Source organism: Diachasmimorpha longicaudata, chromosome 1, assembly GCF_034640455.1.
Source record: "Diachasmimorpha longicaudata isolate KC_UGA_2023 chromosome 1, iyDiaLong2, whole genome shotgun sequence".
Taxonomy (NCBI): domain Eukaryota; kingdom Metazoa; phylum Arthropoda; class Insecta; order Hymenoptera; family Braconidae; genus Diachasmimorpha; species Diachasmimorpha longicaudata.
The window spans coordinates 12,580,208-12,597,337 of NC_087225.1; the positions used below are offsets into that span (position 1 = coordinate 12,580,208).

At 38.1% G+C, this 17,130-nt stretch overlaps 2 protein-coding genes and 1 long non-coding RNA gene across 5 annotated transcripts in view; 1 reads left to right on the plus strand and 2 right to left on the minus strand.

Annotated features, from left to right (window-relative positions):
• Nucleotides 1–64: 64 nt before the first annotated feature.
• LOC135169657 (aminopeptidase N) overlaps nt 65–17,130 on the minus strand; it is a 29,915-nt gene continuing 12,849 nt past the window's right edge. The window contains exons 1-7 of one of the 3 annotated variants that reach the window (XM_064134858.1): nt 7,864–8,003; nt 5,773–6,142; nt 4,788–5,086; nt 3,429–3,587; nt 1,240–3,141; nt 1,084–1,165; nt 65–840 (exon numbers count right to left, since the gene is read on the minus strand). In XM_064134858.1, the coding sequence (XP_063990928.1) occupies nt 691–840; nt 1,084–1,165; nt 1,240–3,141; nt 3,429–3,587; nt 4,788–5,086; nt 5,773–6,129 (2,949 nt within the window). In that variant the 5' untranslated portion in view covers nt 6,130–6,142; nt 7,864–8,003 and the 3' untranslated portion in view covers nt 65–690. Of the gene's footprint in view, nt 841–1,083; nt 1,166–1,239; nt 3,142–3,428; nt 3,588–4,787; nt 5,087–5,772; nt 6,143–7,560; nt 7,720–7,863; nt 8,004–17,130 lie in introns of those variants that run through there. The other 2 variants (XM_064134852.1, XM_064134844.1) reach the window with 2 other exon arrangements.
• Nucleotides 8,219–11,869, plus strand: LOC135169873 (uncharacterized). Its single transcript, XM_064135262.1, has 3 exons — nt 8,219–8,663; nt 8,737–11,221; nt 11,598–11,869. Exons 2-3 carry the CDS (start codon nt 11,011–11,013, stop codon nt 11,867–11,869), a joined length of 483 nt encoding a protein of 160 aa, XP_063991332.1. The 5' UTR covers nt 8,219–8,663; nt 8,737–11,010.
• On the minus strand, nt 14,228–16,387 carry LOC135169903 (uncharacterized). The gene is made up of 2 exons (XR_010300266.1): nt 15,152–16,387; nt 14,228–15,063 (listed from the first exon to the last, which is right to left on the minus strand). It is a non-coding gene; the product is annotated as an uncharacterized LOC135169903 (long non-coding RNA).

Sequence of the window (17,130 nt, forward strand, 5' to 3'; positions counted from 1 at the left end):
CTGTAGGAAGCAGATCATAATAGAGTATAATAATTTCCTCTGTTGTAAATGAAGTGATAATTACTTTTCTGAGAAATTAACACAATTTTATTACTGGAAGATCAAAATCTCTTAGGATATCGTTGTATGAAAAAAATATATAAAATAACATTGTCTTCGGATGATTGAATGTAGTGAATGAATATTGTAAGTATTACGATAATTTCGAGTTAAGAAATGGACTTGAATATTTTTCAACACTGTAGAATACGTGGAACAGAGTAAAATGTTCAAAATAATAACTCTTCCATTTATAAAAATCCAGTATTGTGCGGTATTCAGACGACATTATCAATATGAGATTCAAAAATATTTTTCAAAAATTAGATCGACTATGAAAACATTAAAATTGAACGTTCAGAGATCATACTCGAACAAGTCAGAGAAATCAGCCAGTTCTGACAACAATTTAAATACTTACATCTAAAATGCTCTTAACATGATATTTACAAGTAGATACAAAAGGAAAAACATTCAATTTGACCTCTTACGAGCATTAGACACCAGCTTATCTGTGATTCCTCATTAATACCTATCAGAAGTCAAGCAAATAAAACACGCTCGACTTTAGTATTCTTATCAATTATTTGTTTGTCCTTTCGTTCGATAAAAATTTGATGGCTCAATTCAATTATTAATTAACACGTTCATTCACGCTTTATTTTTGAGGAGCCAGTCCCTGATTGTTGCGTAATTACGTTCTAACCATCTAATGTTGGCTTCGGCATGCTCTACTGATTGTTGGACAGCTCGCGTTGCGCTCCCCAATTCCTCACTGTGCTCTTGGGCGAATTCCAGCAACTAAAATTCGAGAGGAAAGAAACCCTCAAATTAACACTTTCATATTTTCCTCCAATAAAAATAAAATGTCTATAGATTATAAGAAGACTTATAACATTTCCATAGCTCCACTTCTTTAAAATAGGTTCACATGTGAAGACAATCGAGATTTTTTCCTATAAATTTTGCATCACGAAAAAATAGTCTTCCAAAAATCTCAAAAATCTTTTGCAATTAATTGCACAAAAATTAGAAAATACTTACGTCTTTAAGTTCATATTTCGTACTAATTTTCTTCGTCGCCGCTTTGACGATACTATTAATAGCTAGAAGGGAAGCTCCAGTGCTGCAACACAAAGTTAATCATAAAATTAGTAAAACAAAAAAAAATGTTGACAAACTAAAAAATATGAATCTCACTATTTCCTGAGTTTCGTCCAGTAATTCCGCAGGAAACTGAAGACAAGAGGCTGCCCAATAGGATTACCAGCAACAACGGCAAAAACACGTGGTGTATCTTGTTTCCTAATTCCGCTATTCTCAGTTGTTGCCCATTCAAGATAACGACTCAAGATCCACGGTTCACGTGTACAACCAAGTGCATACAACAGGAGATCCTTCTCCGTGCCAACATTTGTCTTAAGATATCTCTCCCACGCGAAATCCCATTCCGCCTGTCCCCCAGTACGAATAGCTGTGCAGTAAACAACGATCTTCAAGTTTGGTGATATGGGATTGTCGGTGTCGGGGCTCGGTGAATTACGCCAGCTTTGGAATTGTGAAATGGCATTTCTAACGCAATCATCGTGACCAAATGTGCATGCCCAAGTAAGAATCTCAATGCGCGCAAATACTGTTAACTGAGCATCTCCAGGGCTATCCTTGAATCCAATTTCACGATAAATATTTTCAAGAAGTCTAAGAACATAAACCCTGAAACGATCATAGCCCTGATACTTTGTGAGTATATTATCCAAGTAGCTCAGCGCTGTTAATGCCGATTTCCATGGAACATATTCGGTCTCATTAGCGAGGTACGAAGTCACGTCCAAGGCCGTTGTGTAATCCAATCTTCCAGCACGTGCCAAGTTCAAGGCATCATCAACCAGTTGGCCTCGATTTATGGTAGGAATATCTTTGAAATTTCCTCCATTCAAGTACTTTATAATCAACTGCCAGTTTGTCTTATCATAATTGACTCGGTAATATCCAGTCTCCAGAATATTGAAGATGACCCATTGATGGGAAGCGGCTCCTAAATTATCGAGGGTCACAGATTTCTCGGCCCTCATCCAATGGGACGGTTGGGTCTTTGCAAAGTCCTTCGACGCTTCCGTCGTGTAAGTTATTGGTACCCACCACAATGCATCAAATCCAGGGACATCAGCAGTATTATTCTGAATGAGAAAGCGATCCTGCGAGAGAAGCGCTCCACCTGTTTTGTAATTCCTGATTATCGTCACCACTGGAAAACCAGTTTGTAGCGTCCATGTATCCATAATCTGTTTAATGGTAACGTCATCCGGTAGAACTTTGTCTGTGTGTGCTTGCTTAGTCAGGGCTTCCCACAGATCATTCTGTTCAGCGCTTTGATAGGCTTTGGCATTCAAATAATTCGTCAATCCTTGTTTGAATACATCGGTCGTTAGAAAATGATCCATCATACGAATTATCGATGCACCCTTTCCGTACGAGATTCTGTCGAAAATTTCACCTATTTCATCGGGATGTCCCACTTCAATAGAAATGGGGTGGGAAGAAGCGAGAGCATCGAGGGTGAAAACATTCTGTAACTCGTGAATGATAAACTGGTCGAGAACTTTCCATTCAGGCTCCACCGAATCCATACCGATATATTCAACATAACTTGCAAAGCCCTCGTTTAACCAGAGATCAGTCCACCAACTTGGGGTTACCAAGTTGCCGAACCACTGGTGAGCTAATTCATGAGCAACTACCGTGGCAACACGTTGCTGGCTACTTTTCGTTGAAACGCCCTCTTGAAAGAGGAGGGCGGTTTCGCGATAAGTTATCAAGCCCCAATTCTCCATAGCACCCGCGGAAAAGTCGGGGAGTGCCACCATGTCGATCTTCGGCAGTGGGAATTTGATCTTGAAATAGTCCTCGTAGTACTGGAGAATTCGTGGACCAATGTCTAGACAGTAGCGAGACTGATTAATTGCTTCTTGACGCGCCCAAACGCCAAATTTGCTGTTTGGCGAATTCAGGACTTCAAAGTCAGATACGATAAATGCGACTAAATAGGTTGACATCGGGACGGAGCGTTCGTAATGGTCCCAAACGTATGTTGGCATTTCCTTGCTGCAAATTGGAAGGGCGGTTTACGGATAATTGTTTTGGTGAATGACATCTCATGCCAATTACAGATTCCAATAGGAATGTATTAATTCACTAGTGCTATTGATCGCTTATTCACTGTAGTTGATTTCATTTTTCCTGCGTCTAGGAGAATCTGTTTGCACACAATTTTTTCAAATATCGCACATCAAATTCTCCTCAATATTTACTCAGAAAAAATGTGGAACTCGATTTGGAAAATTTGAAAATATCAACCAGTGGCAGTGAGATGGAGGAGTGAATATACTTACGCTGGCTCCGATTCGCCTTTCTTCGGCATATTAGATATAGATGTCATATTCTTTGGCCTAGCAATGCTGATTTGAAATTTGGCCTTGAGGGCTGGCTCATCGAAGCAAGGAAAGGCGCGTCGTGCATCAGTCGCTTGGAACTGCGTTGCCGCTATCCATCTATAATGCATAAACCACCGAAAACTTTATAGCAAACACGAAACGCATCCTGTACACGTGTTACCCTTTCTCTGTTGGGACTTTACTTTGACGGTAACGGGGTAAAGATTACTTTGAGGTGAAAATCCCTAGAGACGCATGAAAACACCCCGCTCCACCCTCCCATCTAGCTTCGTCTGCTCTTGATTCCGAGGATATATATCTCCAGCTGGAGGTTAATGGAGCATAAAAGGGGTGAAGACAGACGTGATTAATATTTCATCACATTAAATAATTCGGTTTGTGGGTGAAGGCTGAGGAAGTTGTTTTCGAAGGATGCTGAATAATGGTAATTTCGAGGTGTCAGGGTAATTCTTGCTCCGCATGCACTCAAAAAATAATTTCTAATTCCTGATTACAATTCATGAAATATTCACTCATTTCCACGGACTTCTTTCAACAATTGAAATAAATAATTGCATAGAGTTCAAAAATTTGGGATGAAATGAAACTCAAATGGAAGCTCCGCTCGAATGTTCAACTACAAAGTTAAAAAAACTTTTTAGTCGAGAAGAAGTAGTCAAAGGTTCGGATTATCCCTCACAACCTTCGGATTCTTGAATTAAGATCGTCTTGCCTCTGAGTTGGAATTTTTTTCTGTTCTGTAATACATCTAGTGACGTTTATAAATCCTTCGTTCCTCAGAGTATATGACTGCGCACCTTGACTACCAGGAATGTTTAATTATTTCAGAGTTTTATGGATTTTAAATGTTAGTTTGTGGACGCATAAGTTTGTGGTTTAAGTAGTTTTCCCACTGGTAAGTAGATCTATTATTTCAACCGACTGCAGAAGGGATTTGAATAATGGGAGAAATATCCAGATATTTTTTTTAACCGCACCAGAAACGCTGTCTTTCCTTGAAATACTAGTGGAGATTTAAATACTGATTTGTCATTATTTTTCCTCTAAAAACCAAATCGACCATTAAACAGTAAAGACATATGAATTCATATGTAATTTTTTGGAAATCATTTGTGTTCTTCGATCATTTTCCATGGTCGTATAATATTCTGATTTTCTACTCAGGTATTAAATGACTTTTCTTCAAAACTGACCCTATTTTACTCTCAGTACAATGTCCTCGAGAATCACGCATTTCTCAGAATCATTAACTTGACTCTGGAAACTAACAACTTTTTTCCCGGTGGATTTTCCTACCTCGTTTGATTGCCAACTGTGTAGGAACTGCGGTAAAATCCTTGAAGGTAATCGTTGAGCGAGCCGACGAATTTCAAACTCACAATGTACTGTTGACCGGCTTTGAGGATTTCCCCAGTTTTTAGGATATAGAATTCTCGGGCAGTGTCATTGGACTGATCCAATATCTTGAACCACTTTGATATCGTGCTGTTCGGATAGACTTGTTTCAGGGTAGTTTCTTTTTGCAGAATCTTCATGTCTGCTGCATGAAGAGTTATGTTCTTCGTGTCCTTCGTAACGTTCATCAGTATCGATACCTGTAGAATGCAAATGACGAGATGAGAATACCTAATCATTAGTTGTTACATGAAGGAAAGATTGATTGCAGTTGATGATTCTCGTGATAATATTTTTCAAGTTGGCGTATACGGAAAGGAAAATCAGATAATTGGAGTCCCAGCGAAATATATGTATATGATGATATGCGATAATTGCAGTTGTCTCTTTAGCTGTTATAAATCAATTGAAAATTCCCCAATAAATTTAGTTCATTTGAGTACTTTTTCAATAGAAGAACTAGAAGAGAAGGAAGTTCATACATTCCTCAGGTGCTGGCGCGGAATGGATATATTTTTCATAGATAAAACACTTTAATGGGTAATGTTTATAGATATTTATGGTGCACGGAACACAGATACTCTAGTTCAAGGAAAAACACTCAAACATTATTCTTCATAATCTTCTTTGAAATGTCTTTTGAACATATCCACCGAATAATATGCCAATTCCTCAAACTATTAACTTTATCAGAAGAGAAACAAACGTGACTGAGACAAATGTAAATATAAACGTCACGTAACGATAAAATATCAGAACATGTTTTTCGCAGTATCCAATTTCCTGTGAAAATATATCCCAGATAATTTTCCCAAAAGTGGTGCCTTTCAGAGACATTTTCAAAACTTCATTAATAGATCATGAGAATTAATAGAAATTAACAAACCTCTCCATTGAACGTGAAATTTCCCTCCCAAATGAATGGCATCAATTTGATATCATAAGAATCAGGCACAACTGATCTCGGCAATCTGACATCAATTCTCTTCTTATTGGTCCCAGCTATTGCGAATGAGTGCGCTGATTTCAGGAGTGCACTGCCCTCAAAACCATTCATACTCCTTCCTGTTCTACCATCAATGCATGGTGCAAAATGATAAACGAGTAGTCCAGTAGCAACTATGCCAATGATAAATAGTGCACTGGCTAAAAATGCACCGCATCTTGAGATCGTGTAGACACGTTCACGACCGAATGTCGTTGGTGGGTCCATCACACCCAACACCTCACTGGATTGTGTCATATCATGCGGAAACCTGTTGAAATATCAAAGGGAAAACAATATTGAAATGCGTTTATAACCAGCCTCGCGATAAAAACGGCTTGTGAGGGGCAAATCATCACGTAGAAAACAATATAACAGGAAATTCAATGTATTTTATATGGAAACCACTCGGATTGCTTCTTGGATTTAATGATATTAATTTTCCTGTGTAAAAGACACGGCATAAATTTTCCTAATAATCTTTAAATAAAAAATGCATCGGAGAGAAGAGTCATCTGCAAGAAATTCTATGGAATGAAAAATGAAAAGAATTCTTGCCAATTAAGTAGTTATGAACAACCAGACAAATTTCCAATAGGATTTGCGAAATAAAAACAAATTCTTTCCACTAAATTGCAACAGAAAAAATTTACAATTTTGTAGATTTATCCTTGAACCCTTCTCGTTCGTGTCTGATTAGTACAACTTGTTCTGTGACATAACAGTCGTCTCATAAATATTTAATTCGCTTTCGTTCTCTAACTCGCCGTGAATTTCAAAAACCAATAAAACGAGACAATTATTCGGCAAACGATAATCATCCGTTATTTCAAGGAATTAGTGTGCACATTCTGAAGGATTATGTCAAGGACTCAACGAGCCAACGTACTCAATTCAACAGAAAACCGACAACACGCGTCAGTTGGTGTTAACTCGTATCTCTATCTTTTTCTCAAACACCAGCCGTAACGATTGAATTAACCAATCTTGGGGCACGTAATTACAATGAGTCGAGTGATGCTGATCGCAGACAACTATTACAAACTAGTCTGAGAGTTTCTCTCACTTGTGTTAACAGAATGGTACACAGTGGCACGATAAAATAATTTTCAAACTTGCAATTAAACGCGAAAAAGATAAATAATCCTCCTCGATATAACATTTGATACTGAGCAAATCCTCGCTATTAATTCCCATCTTTTAGTCCATTCTTTCGATAACAAACATTTCAAAACGATAGTCTATGTGTAAAAATAGGTATTTTATCTATTTCAACTCTGAAAATACATAATTTTGAATATCCATATGACAAGTTCCAAATTTATTTACGGGAGTCGCAGAAAAATTTCTCAATCTTCAATTTTTTAAAGAATACTATTCTTTGAACTATTCTTTCACTAAAGATTATCAAATTTGTTCACTCAAGTGACCTATATTTTCTCAGTGGATTGATGATAAAAGCCCCAGTCTCTTATAGCCGACAACAGTGACAAACCCTCTCCAAGGAATCGACAATGAAAACCAGGAAAATCGATGGCTCAAGGGGGAGAAAAATACTGACGTTGGATTAATCGGTTTAATGGGGCATTGGCGACGCTTCGACGGATAATACCAGTGTTCTATCAATATATTTATGGCAAGTTAGAGTGGGAAAACATCTCCGGTTCATATCATGTCGGTTATACTCACAGCAGGTAAAAATATCGCATAAAGTCCTGAATTTTAAACACTCCAGAAATTCCCCAGCATTTATAATTAATTCCCTCCTAGGAATAAAACATTAACTCCAACGAGTTATTCACGCCATCAAAAAACGGATCGTTCGTCCTCGCATAAAGGAACAAAATTTTCCGAGAAAACTCTTGATTAATTAAAACCGATCAATCCGAGAAATAAAGAAACGATGTTCTCTGCTAATTGCAGAGACGGCTGAGCCATCAATTATTTTAAATTCATACCGCCGAACGCATTAACCGTTTCAATTGAACTCACCGCACTCCACCAAGGCCGATATCAACAGCGAAACCAGTTTTATCGTTCCAATGGGATTATTTTTTTTTGTCTCCTATAAAATCCCGAGGGAGAGAAGATAAAACTATTGGCAGAAGAATCGAGACACTGTTACCGCGTGAACACCTCCACTCAGCCGGACGGTTACGGCTGAACTGTGACACTGAGACACCTCTCAACGTGGAGGCATACAAGCTCCTTCGGCTTCACACCATTTCCTGGCTTGTTGGTAGCCTCACTTCCCCTTCCCCTCGGACCAATCACGAGGATATTTACCGGTATCTAATAAACTCATGACGGAACGTCTTCACCATTGAATATCCAATGAATATCAATCGTTCCGAGATTTTCTATCATCGAACGATGAATTAATGCGACGATATTATTATTTTTGTCTGGAGTACTTGTAGGGATCAACAGGAATGGATTTTAGGATAGAACGAGAGAGATGAGGTTTTTATAATGAAGACAAAACTGTAAATAAATTTCCACTGAAATTTTCCATGAGGTCCCAGGAAAATCGTGATGACTAATATGCGATTAAAATCAATTTGATGGTCTGTTTATGAAAAATTCCGACGACCTATCAAAGGACTAATTAAGAGATGATCGATTGGTTCTGAACGATTTCAGCTGAGTGACGGCCCACAAACTTGAATGAACCTGGTATCAAAATTGATGAATGGCTCTGAGCTGCTAAACACCGTGACAATTGGGGCCATGGAGTATTTACCGGTGTCCAGTCAACACACAGAAGAAAAGTTTCTAGTTTCTCGAACCAGGTTAGTCAATTTACGAATGTCATAGCTCTTAATGGAATTGTACGAAGAATGAGAAACTCGTACTTGATTTCAGGAATAAATCTGTAAAATTTCGCCCCAAAATCCTACTTATTTCAACAGAGAAGTGTTCTTAAATCAAGAACAGTTGGGCTATTAAATTAAGTATATTTACGTTCTTCAGTTCTGAACATACGGAAGAAATTAAATTGTGGGGTAATTGAACATTAAGTAACTCAAGATGTCAGATGATCGTACGTTTACTGTATTGATTTTATAGTGACTAATTAGTCTTATTACAATATTAACATATTTCGGGGATCGAAACGCGAAGAAAAATCCTCGTATCCACATTTCCATTGAATAAACACCACATAATGAGGAGTAATAATGATCATATTAATTAACAAGCTTTAAAGGCACCTGAATAAACCTTATTATAGCCTTGAGAGTGCGGCCTCGTCGATACACTGGATAAAAGTCAATCGAAGTGCCTCTATCATAAAATTATTGAGAAGGAAAAGGGGGAGTTGGTCTATCTGATGTTACGAATAGAGATTTCGTTCGGGAATTTCAAGAGCATCACACGTACATCGAATAACTTTCACTCGTCGCCTCCGTTTGAAATGCTCACTCACCCGAATATATAATACTCACTTCGATGGGAAGCACGTAGGTCTCGGATGTGTGCAAACAAGAGAACTCCCAGTGAAATCGATGCCCACCGTACACAAACGCATGGTACGAGGGTACTATGGGGTGAGGGAAACGAGAGGATTTGCTATTGAAAGAGACCCTTTTGAGGTGACTCGATAATCGTTTAAACGTTACAAAACAATGCAAGCAATCTAGGGAGGGTTATCACGGTGAGGGGAAAAAGTATTGATGGATATCGACAGGAGTCTTGGGACCATTGGAGGGATGTATTGAGATTGATGGAGGGCTGCAGGGGCTGCAGAGCTTCAAGTACTGGGAAAATATAGTCCAGTATGAGGATAAATTTACTTGTGATGACCCCATAAATAGCTGGGAGACTATAAATTTTTTATTTTGAATTATGGAAATGATTTTCCGAAGTATATCAGCAATTTATTAAGCAAGCGATATAAGGGAGCATAAAAAAATTCTCCAATCCCTATTGGATTTAAAAATATTTATTCTATAGATAGTGGATTCAGTCCCACCGTTGAGAGAAATTTCATCTTAATTTTTCGTCTCGATTGTGACCTTTTTGTTGGAAAAGTCAAAAGCTGGATTTTTTTGTCTAGTGATTACGGTGCATTATTCTAAAACCCTAAGACGCAGGGTGTAACTTTTTAATGAGACTTCCCATTGATGAATCACAATATGAAGATCTCCTGTTCACTGCATCGTGAGCGATCAATAAACGATGACTTGAACCGGATGTCCTATGAAATCATGGAACCAATAAAACCACAAAGACCGCTCTGAACTCTCTGCGTCATCGTTTTAACATCTCAGCAACAATTTGTGCGTGCAACGATGCGAGTCACTAAAATAATCACCACATTTTGCCTGAGTCACGAAGGAGTACATGCCGAGGACTCACCCACTTGCTTTAGAGTAAAATTCAATGAACGTCACCGGCAATGTGTCTTAGCTTTTCCCTTCCATCGTCTCCAGTTCCTCCACCACTCCAGGCACTCCTCTCACTCGGTACCATCGCCGTTGGTGTCTTTGAATATCTAATAGACCGAAAGTGCATGCGCCTCGACAGGTCGTCAGACTCGACGACGACACAGTGGCTTCTTAAATTTGCATCCCTCTCCCTCGATTGAGAATGTCTAAAGTTCTTGTACGCTTTTTTTTTCGGGGGTGGCGGGATGGGGATAAATCTTTTGTTCTGGCTGGGGGTTCAGTGCTTTTCATCCGTGGTAGATGTATTTTCGACGAGACACTCAAAATTTAATTATTCCTAGACAAGGTGGAAAGAGAAATGGAATCTCATGGGGGCATTCTATTTCTTTTGTTCACCCTTTATCTCTTTCATTTAAATGAGTTTTTCTTTTTGTCTTTGTGGCTATGCGGAGTCGCGTTGGAGGTACTCATTTATGCTCCTCATGGGCGTTTCACGGTCGACAATTTAACGCAACGGTGAATACTCATCTTTTTCATTCCCACTGATGCCTCATTGTTAAATATTCTACATCTCCCACGTTCATATTTCTATGGTTTATTTCACTCAGCTGATAGTTCCGGGGAGGGGGGATTATTAATGAAGTTTCGCTGAAGATTCTAGTTGCATAAATTCAGCGAGTTGTCGAAGACCTTTAGTTCGTTTTAGGTTTTTTTATCGAGCGCGATAAATTTTCAGGGAGATGAAGATTAAATGGGGGAGAACGCGGACCAAACTGGCGGGTTTAATAAAAGATATCGTGTTTCGGTGATACTGTTGGAGTCACGCGATCACCGTGGGGATTCTTCCACTTGTAAAATTGACGACACGTGCCCGACAAACGCAATGATGAATTGTGATGGGAATGTTTGGATGAAATTTCAAGGGCCGCCGACATCAGGAGCGTCATGCGATGAGGATAATGGTATGCAGTTGTGTGAGGGAGAGCAAAATTGATTTTATCCTCTGGATTTTGGGTGCAGGGACGAAAGAAAATGGAATGTCGTGAGTTAGTCGAGAAAAGAAATGTAGAAGAAAACACAATTTTTTTCATTTAACTCGCTCAGCAGATCTTTATGCCACGATTTTGACACAATCGAGAAAAAAAATTCGGTGTGTCAAGAATATTTATCAACTACAAAAGGAGTTACGCTAGTTAGAATTTTAATACGCAAAAATTTTGTTGGTTTGCAAATATATCGGATATTGAACCCTGATATGATATTGTATTCCTGTAGGGAGTTTCGCAGCGAATATTATTCATATCTTCGAATATCAAAATTCGCAATGTGAAATTACAGGACACAGAGAGTCTTGGAAATCCGGAAGGGACGTGTCATTCGATCTCAATAGGTGGATCACCTCCCCATTCCTCTTTAACCTCCCTCACCCCCTCAGTCCCTCTGTCGTTTCCCTTTATATGCCTCTCTGTGCGCGGAACTGCAAGAGACAGCTAGGATTACCCCATTGTGGTGTACCCTTACAAGAACAGGATATACCATCATCCACCATCGGTTGCTGCAACTATATCCAACCGGGTACATGGTGTGTCCCCGGAGGTGCTTTTGCCTAGTACGGGTGTACCAAGCCGTGGAATGCCGGTAGGTAGGTACAACTCTATGGAGATTCTCAGCAGGCCAAGGGCTTCGTTCACTTCTCCAACATTGTTGAGAGAAAATTATATAGATGCGTCTCTCCTACCCTCACTCGCACTAATAGTGTACATGAGAATTTACTTCGGTGTGAGGCATTCACGACTTTACAGAGTAGACTCACTACATCATCAACTTCATTTCAATGTTTATTTTCTTTTTTGTTTAGAGATGGTTTGAGGGTTTCTACTCGCGCAGGAGAAACTCATTTTTTGAGGAAAATCCAGGGCTCTGGTGGAGTGGAAATTGTTTGCTAGAAGCGAGTGGTAAGAAAAATTTGGAATTGTAACGCTGTGAATTGAATTTTGAAAACTTTTTAACTCAGGATTACCCTGTAGTTTTTTTTAAATGTCGGATATGTGCCAAAGATACAACCGTTTAATGTATTTCGGTAGCTGATAATCCTATTTCAACATCTCGAAGACCTCCAATTATTTCGGAAATTTTTTCTATTCGAATAGCACCATTTTATTAAATTTTTAGTTGAAAATTCTGCTTTTTAAAATAGATGGAAATAGTCGGAGACCTTTAGAATTGTTTTCCAACGTTTAATTTTTCCTCTGGTCAACATTTTTCCGGGTTAAAATTCAATATGAATAGTTCCAGTGCTACGAAATATTTAATTAAATTTTTGGAATTGAGAGAATAGCATTCTGCGCATATAAAATGTTTGATTGAATTGTTTACGACCGCAGAATTTAGCGAGTAGAATACACGATTCATCTGACATTGAAGGGGATATGGAGTATCTTTTGCGATCAATGACCATAAAAATGATTCCACAAACAACGTCACTGGGTCGCAATAATGGTAATCAATTAATTAATTTTCCAAATTGGGATAATTCACCTTAATTGACACAGTTAATGGCTGAAAACTTTAAAATTATGTTTTTAATCTTTTTTATAGAAAACTTAATTTGAGGAAGAGATTGGCTTCATTGCAGCTTTCGTAAATGAAACGACAGTTACAATTTCAGGAAAAGAAACATCTCGAGGAAATAAATCCATGAAAGGGTGGGCATAATAAACTTCAGTGACAAGGGTCAGCCTTTTTGAAGGAGGAGGAGGCAAATACTTTTCTCAAGAGCTGCTCCAGTATCTCCTCTCTATTTTATGAGTTTATGGAATTTTCATTTGGCAAAAGGCCTGAACAGTGACTGGAAGAATCGTCAGAAGAAATCTTCCCACTCGTCAATTCCAAATAATTTCCTCTCTGAATCTCATATCCCAAGAAAATTGCAATTCCCCTACCTTCGTTGAATGATTTTCTCTATTTTCCGAGAGATTGATGAAGTGTCGGCTCAGGGCAATTGTCATTATCCACTTGGATGGTTCCATTCTCACCCCACATACTCCACTACCTTGGCGTGTACGCGCCTCGAAACGCTCGTAAAAGTAAATCGCGCAATCAATGTAACAAGTGCCATTGGCAGTTCCAGTACTCGGACAAATACCGTAATTTCCTATTCTCCGTGCAGGAACAAACAAACAAATTACCATCATTTTTCCCCTGCCCTTTGTTGTTCACGTAATTAATTTTCAGAATTTAATTAATAAAGTTGTTGAAGTTCATTAAAAAGTCTGGGTCGTTTCTAGTTATAACGTTGCTTTTTTTTCATCCCCCTGATGAGTGGAAGAGAGTTAGACAAAAAAAAGTTACACACTCAGGTGAGGAAGGGAATGAGTTCGCTCGATAATCTCGAATGGTGTTTATCCTTTTCTTTTTTAACTTGTGCTTGATTTTTGTTTTGTTCTTATTTCAACTGGGATCAGAAAGTTCAGGGCTGTGATGGACGGGGTGCAGAGGGGATCGGTGTGTAGTTGAATGGAGGGGCCAGCTGTACTGGACGTTTGCCTTGTGGAAAGGGCGGATCGATCTGGAATCCACTTAAGCATATTGGATCATTCACCGGGCGGCACTCCCGCGCTCTCCTCAAACTCACCCCACCTGATGGATACGATTTTTTCTCGTTAAAAATCCAATCTTTCGCTGCCACTTGGCCATGCAAACGTCGCTGTAAAATCACACTGCAGCAGCCAGTGAATATTCTTTCGTATAAATTCTGACAATCGGATTTTTTTTCATATAGTTTTATTATTCAGTGGAATGAACGCGACACACCGGCGACGGAATATGTGGTGAGGTGTGGAATGTCAAGGATGTGATTTTTTATTTGTTTTCGGGAAAATTTCATTGGCATTGATTTTCACATTTATGGAATGTCGGGTTTATGCTGCCATTGAGTTCCGCTCACTGCATGCGAGATAATCAGAATATTGAGTGATTTTGACAATTGACAAGGTACGAAGCCAGAACTTTTTTGCGTAAAATTCATTACTAATATTTGCCAAGTGATTTTGTTGTTTAAATGAATTATTTGCCTCATAACGTGTGGAGAGGTGTAGCTAGAATGGATATTTACCTTCCAAAAGTTATACTAATTACAAAAATTATAAGTTGTAAAATTCTAATTCCCAATATTATGAACAAACTCTTATCGATTTACGTATCGATCACGTGTCATCAAAATGATGGAAAGAAAATACACATGAGCAGGAAATGCGGTGCTCCTTATCTTGAAATGAAAAATAAATACTGTAAAATGTAGATATCCCATTGCAGTCAAAAATAATAAACAAAATTTTTACCACAATACTGGGTACTACATTTGTGCAAATAATCGAGTGTTTAAAATTAAAATTTTTCTTGTTAATTGGGAATAAATGTAGATATGTCGCGTTTAAAATGTTTTCATTGAGATCTGATGGTGCTATTTTAGAGATATTCATTTTTCTTCTGAATTTGAGTTTACACCATAGGCTTCCGGTAGTCTTTTTTTAAATTTTAAATTCCTAGACTGGCTCTGAATTTATCATATTGTCGGCTCTTTTGGTATTCATATCAGCTCCGTCCATGTCGCAAAGCCATGCTGATAGGGCTAAATATGTACGCCTACTACTGTTGCTTGCATTTTATTTGATACCTTAATGCAATAAAATTAAATATTTGCCTTATAATGGAAGGTATCAAATGGGCGTGTAGATGCTTATCGACCAACTCATTAATATATGAGTGTAGTCAAAGAGATTTAAATTCATTAGCCGTCACCTCCCTGCAATTATGGAATTAATCAATAAGCTGAACTCAATAGGCATGAAATGTACACAATATCTGTTTACAACAGGGACAAATATACAAACCACTCGTAAATTGTAACATTTTGCAAATTTTCGTGGTTTTGCAATCCATGCCAACAGTAGGATCCACATCGTAAATTTTACTAGCGTTTTTCTGCTGCTCTTTTGAATTTTATTTGATATCGTAATGCGACGAAAATTGAAAGTTTGCTTTATGGAGGGCGGTACCGAATGGAAAGAGCGATTGTTCCTCTGCACCTACACGAACATCCTTATTAGTATGAATCAATTCAAAGCGGATTCATTATCCGTGCATTATCCGTTGCCGAGTCACAGTTTTTTAATTAATTCATTAATTAGGAGCCGGGATTGTTGCTAAACTCTATCTTTCATTAAGGCTTTTAGATTTTTCGCTGATCTGAAAGATTATTATATGCACCTCCCCTATGCAATTTAATATTACATTACAAAAAAAAATTTGTCACAATTTTAATTATGAGAGGGAAATGAAGATGGAAAATATTTTGTAAGCCCATTCTTTCATATCCTGCCAAAATCAGAATTTTCACAGAGCCCTTTCATTGTAGTAGTCTACGAAAAATTCACCGAACGAAAAAAAAATATAGAAGGTAAATGCTACTAGACCAGGATGATGATGAGTCTACCCTCATCCTGCGTCTAGAATTGACAAGTTTTTCCACGTCGCATAATAATCATCATTTAGCATATGTCCGTCGTCAAGCACCCAACAGTTCATTGAACTCAAAAACTGAAAGGTGAAAGGCCCGTATTAAAATTCCTCTGATTAATCAGTCAACTCTTACATATAAATAACCTGTAAATGTTCCACTTCGTCCAACGAGAATTCTATCTGCGAAGCGAGCTGTCTTGATAACTCAACTTTATTTTTTCCCGCCTGGGGCTTCATAATTGCCCGTTAAGAAATAAATTGACGCTTCAACCGTGTAATAAAAATAAGGAACTTTCGTCGAACGGCTTCCAAGTCTATTGCTTCCTGGAGGGATGAACCAACACGTAGAGGAAAATTCAATAGAGCAATCTAGGGCACTCGCTAGGGACTCTATCGTATTTTTATTAACATCTCTTCACGTGCAAATTCAATAGATTTTTCTGTTTTTATATGATACCCGAATTGTTCTATCGAGCTTTTGTGTTAACAAAGTTATAAGCAAAAATGTTTCTCACTTCTTCTCGTTTCTCAGGGTTTCCATTATAGAATACCGTAAGATGCTTCGACAAACTCGTTTTGCAACGAGAATTTCTATAAAAATCCATGGGTTCGTAATTTTTTTTGTATTAAAATTTTTAATGCAATAAAAACAACCGCTAAAGTTAATTTATGGAGAATGTATGGCGTGGAATGCCTGTCAGAAATATCTCAATAGAATATAAAATGTTACTCTTCGGCGGATATTTTTCTATTAAATGTTAAATCAAATGTATGCAGCGAAATTGTGGGGAGAATTTACCCAATTAATACCCGAAATTCACCAATTGCCTGTTGAAATTCTTGAAACATATTTTACCTCGTCCTATGCGCTGATCCCAACCGAAACTTTTGTATATTTAAAAAAAAATAGAACAAGTAGTAGTGTCAAGTGGTGACTTATTTATGAGTCACTGCAAATCGAATCTGTGTTTATATTTATCGTAAAATCCCAAGCGAGGAATGACCATCGTGAATATATCTGGCAACGACACCTGCAGATTACCTCGGATCCAATCCCTTCAACGAATCCTCCTGGAGAATATCATGTAAACATAAACAGGATGAAATATGGGAAAAATTCAAAGACCATTTTTGCATACGGCAAAAACCGGATTTCTTCCGGATTCTTTGCATCCTGCGGATAGTTTATATCGTGAGATTTTCCTCGAAATATGCAGATACTTCGTAATAATCCTGATTGAGTAAAAAAAAATATCAAACCGCTTTAATGATTACGGTAATGGACGGCTCTGGTGATATTTCAATGCGAACCTTGGCCCATTAGAGTGCAACGGTTTTGATCCGACTTGAA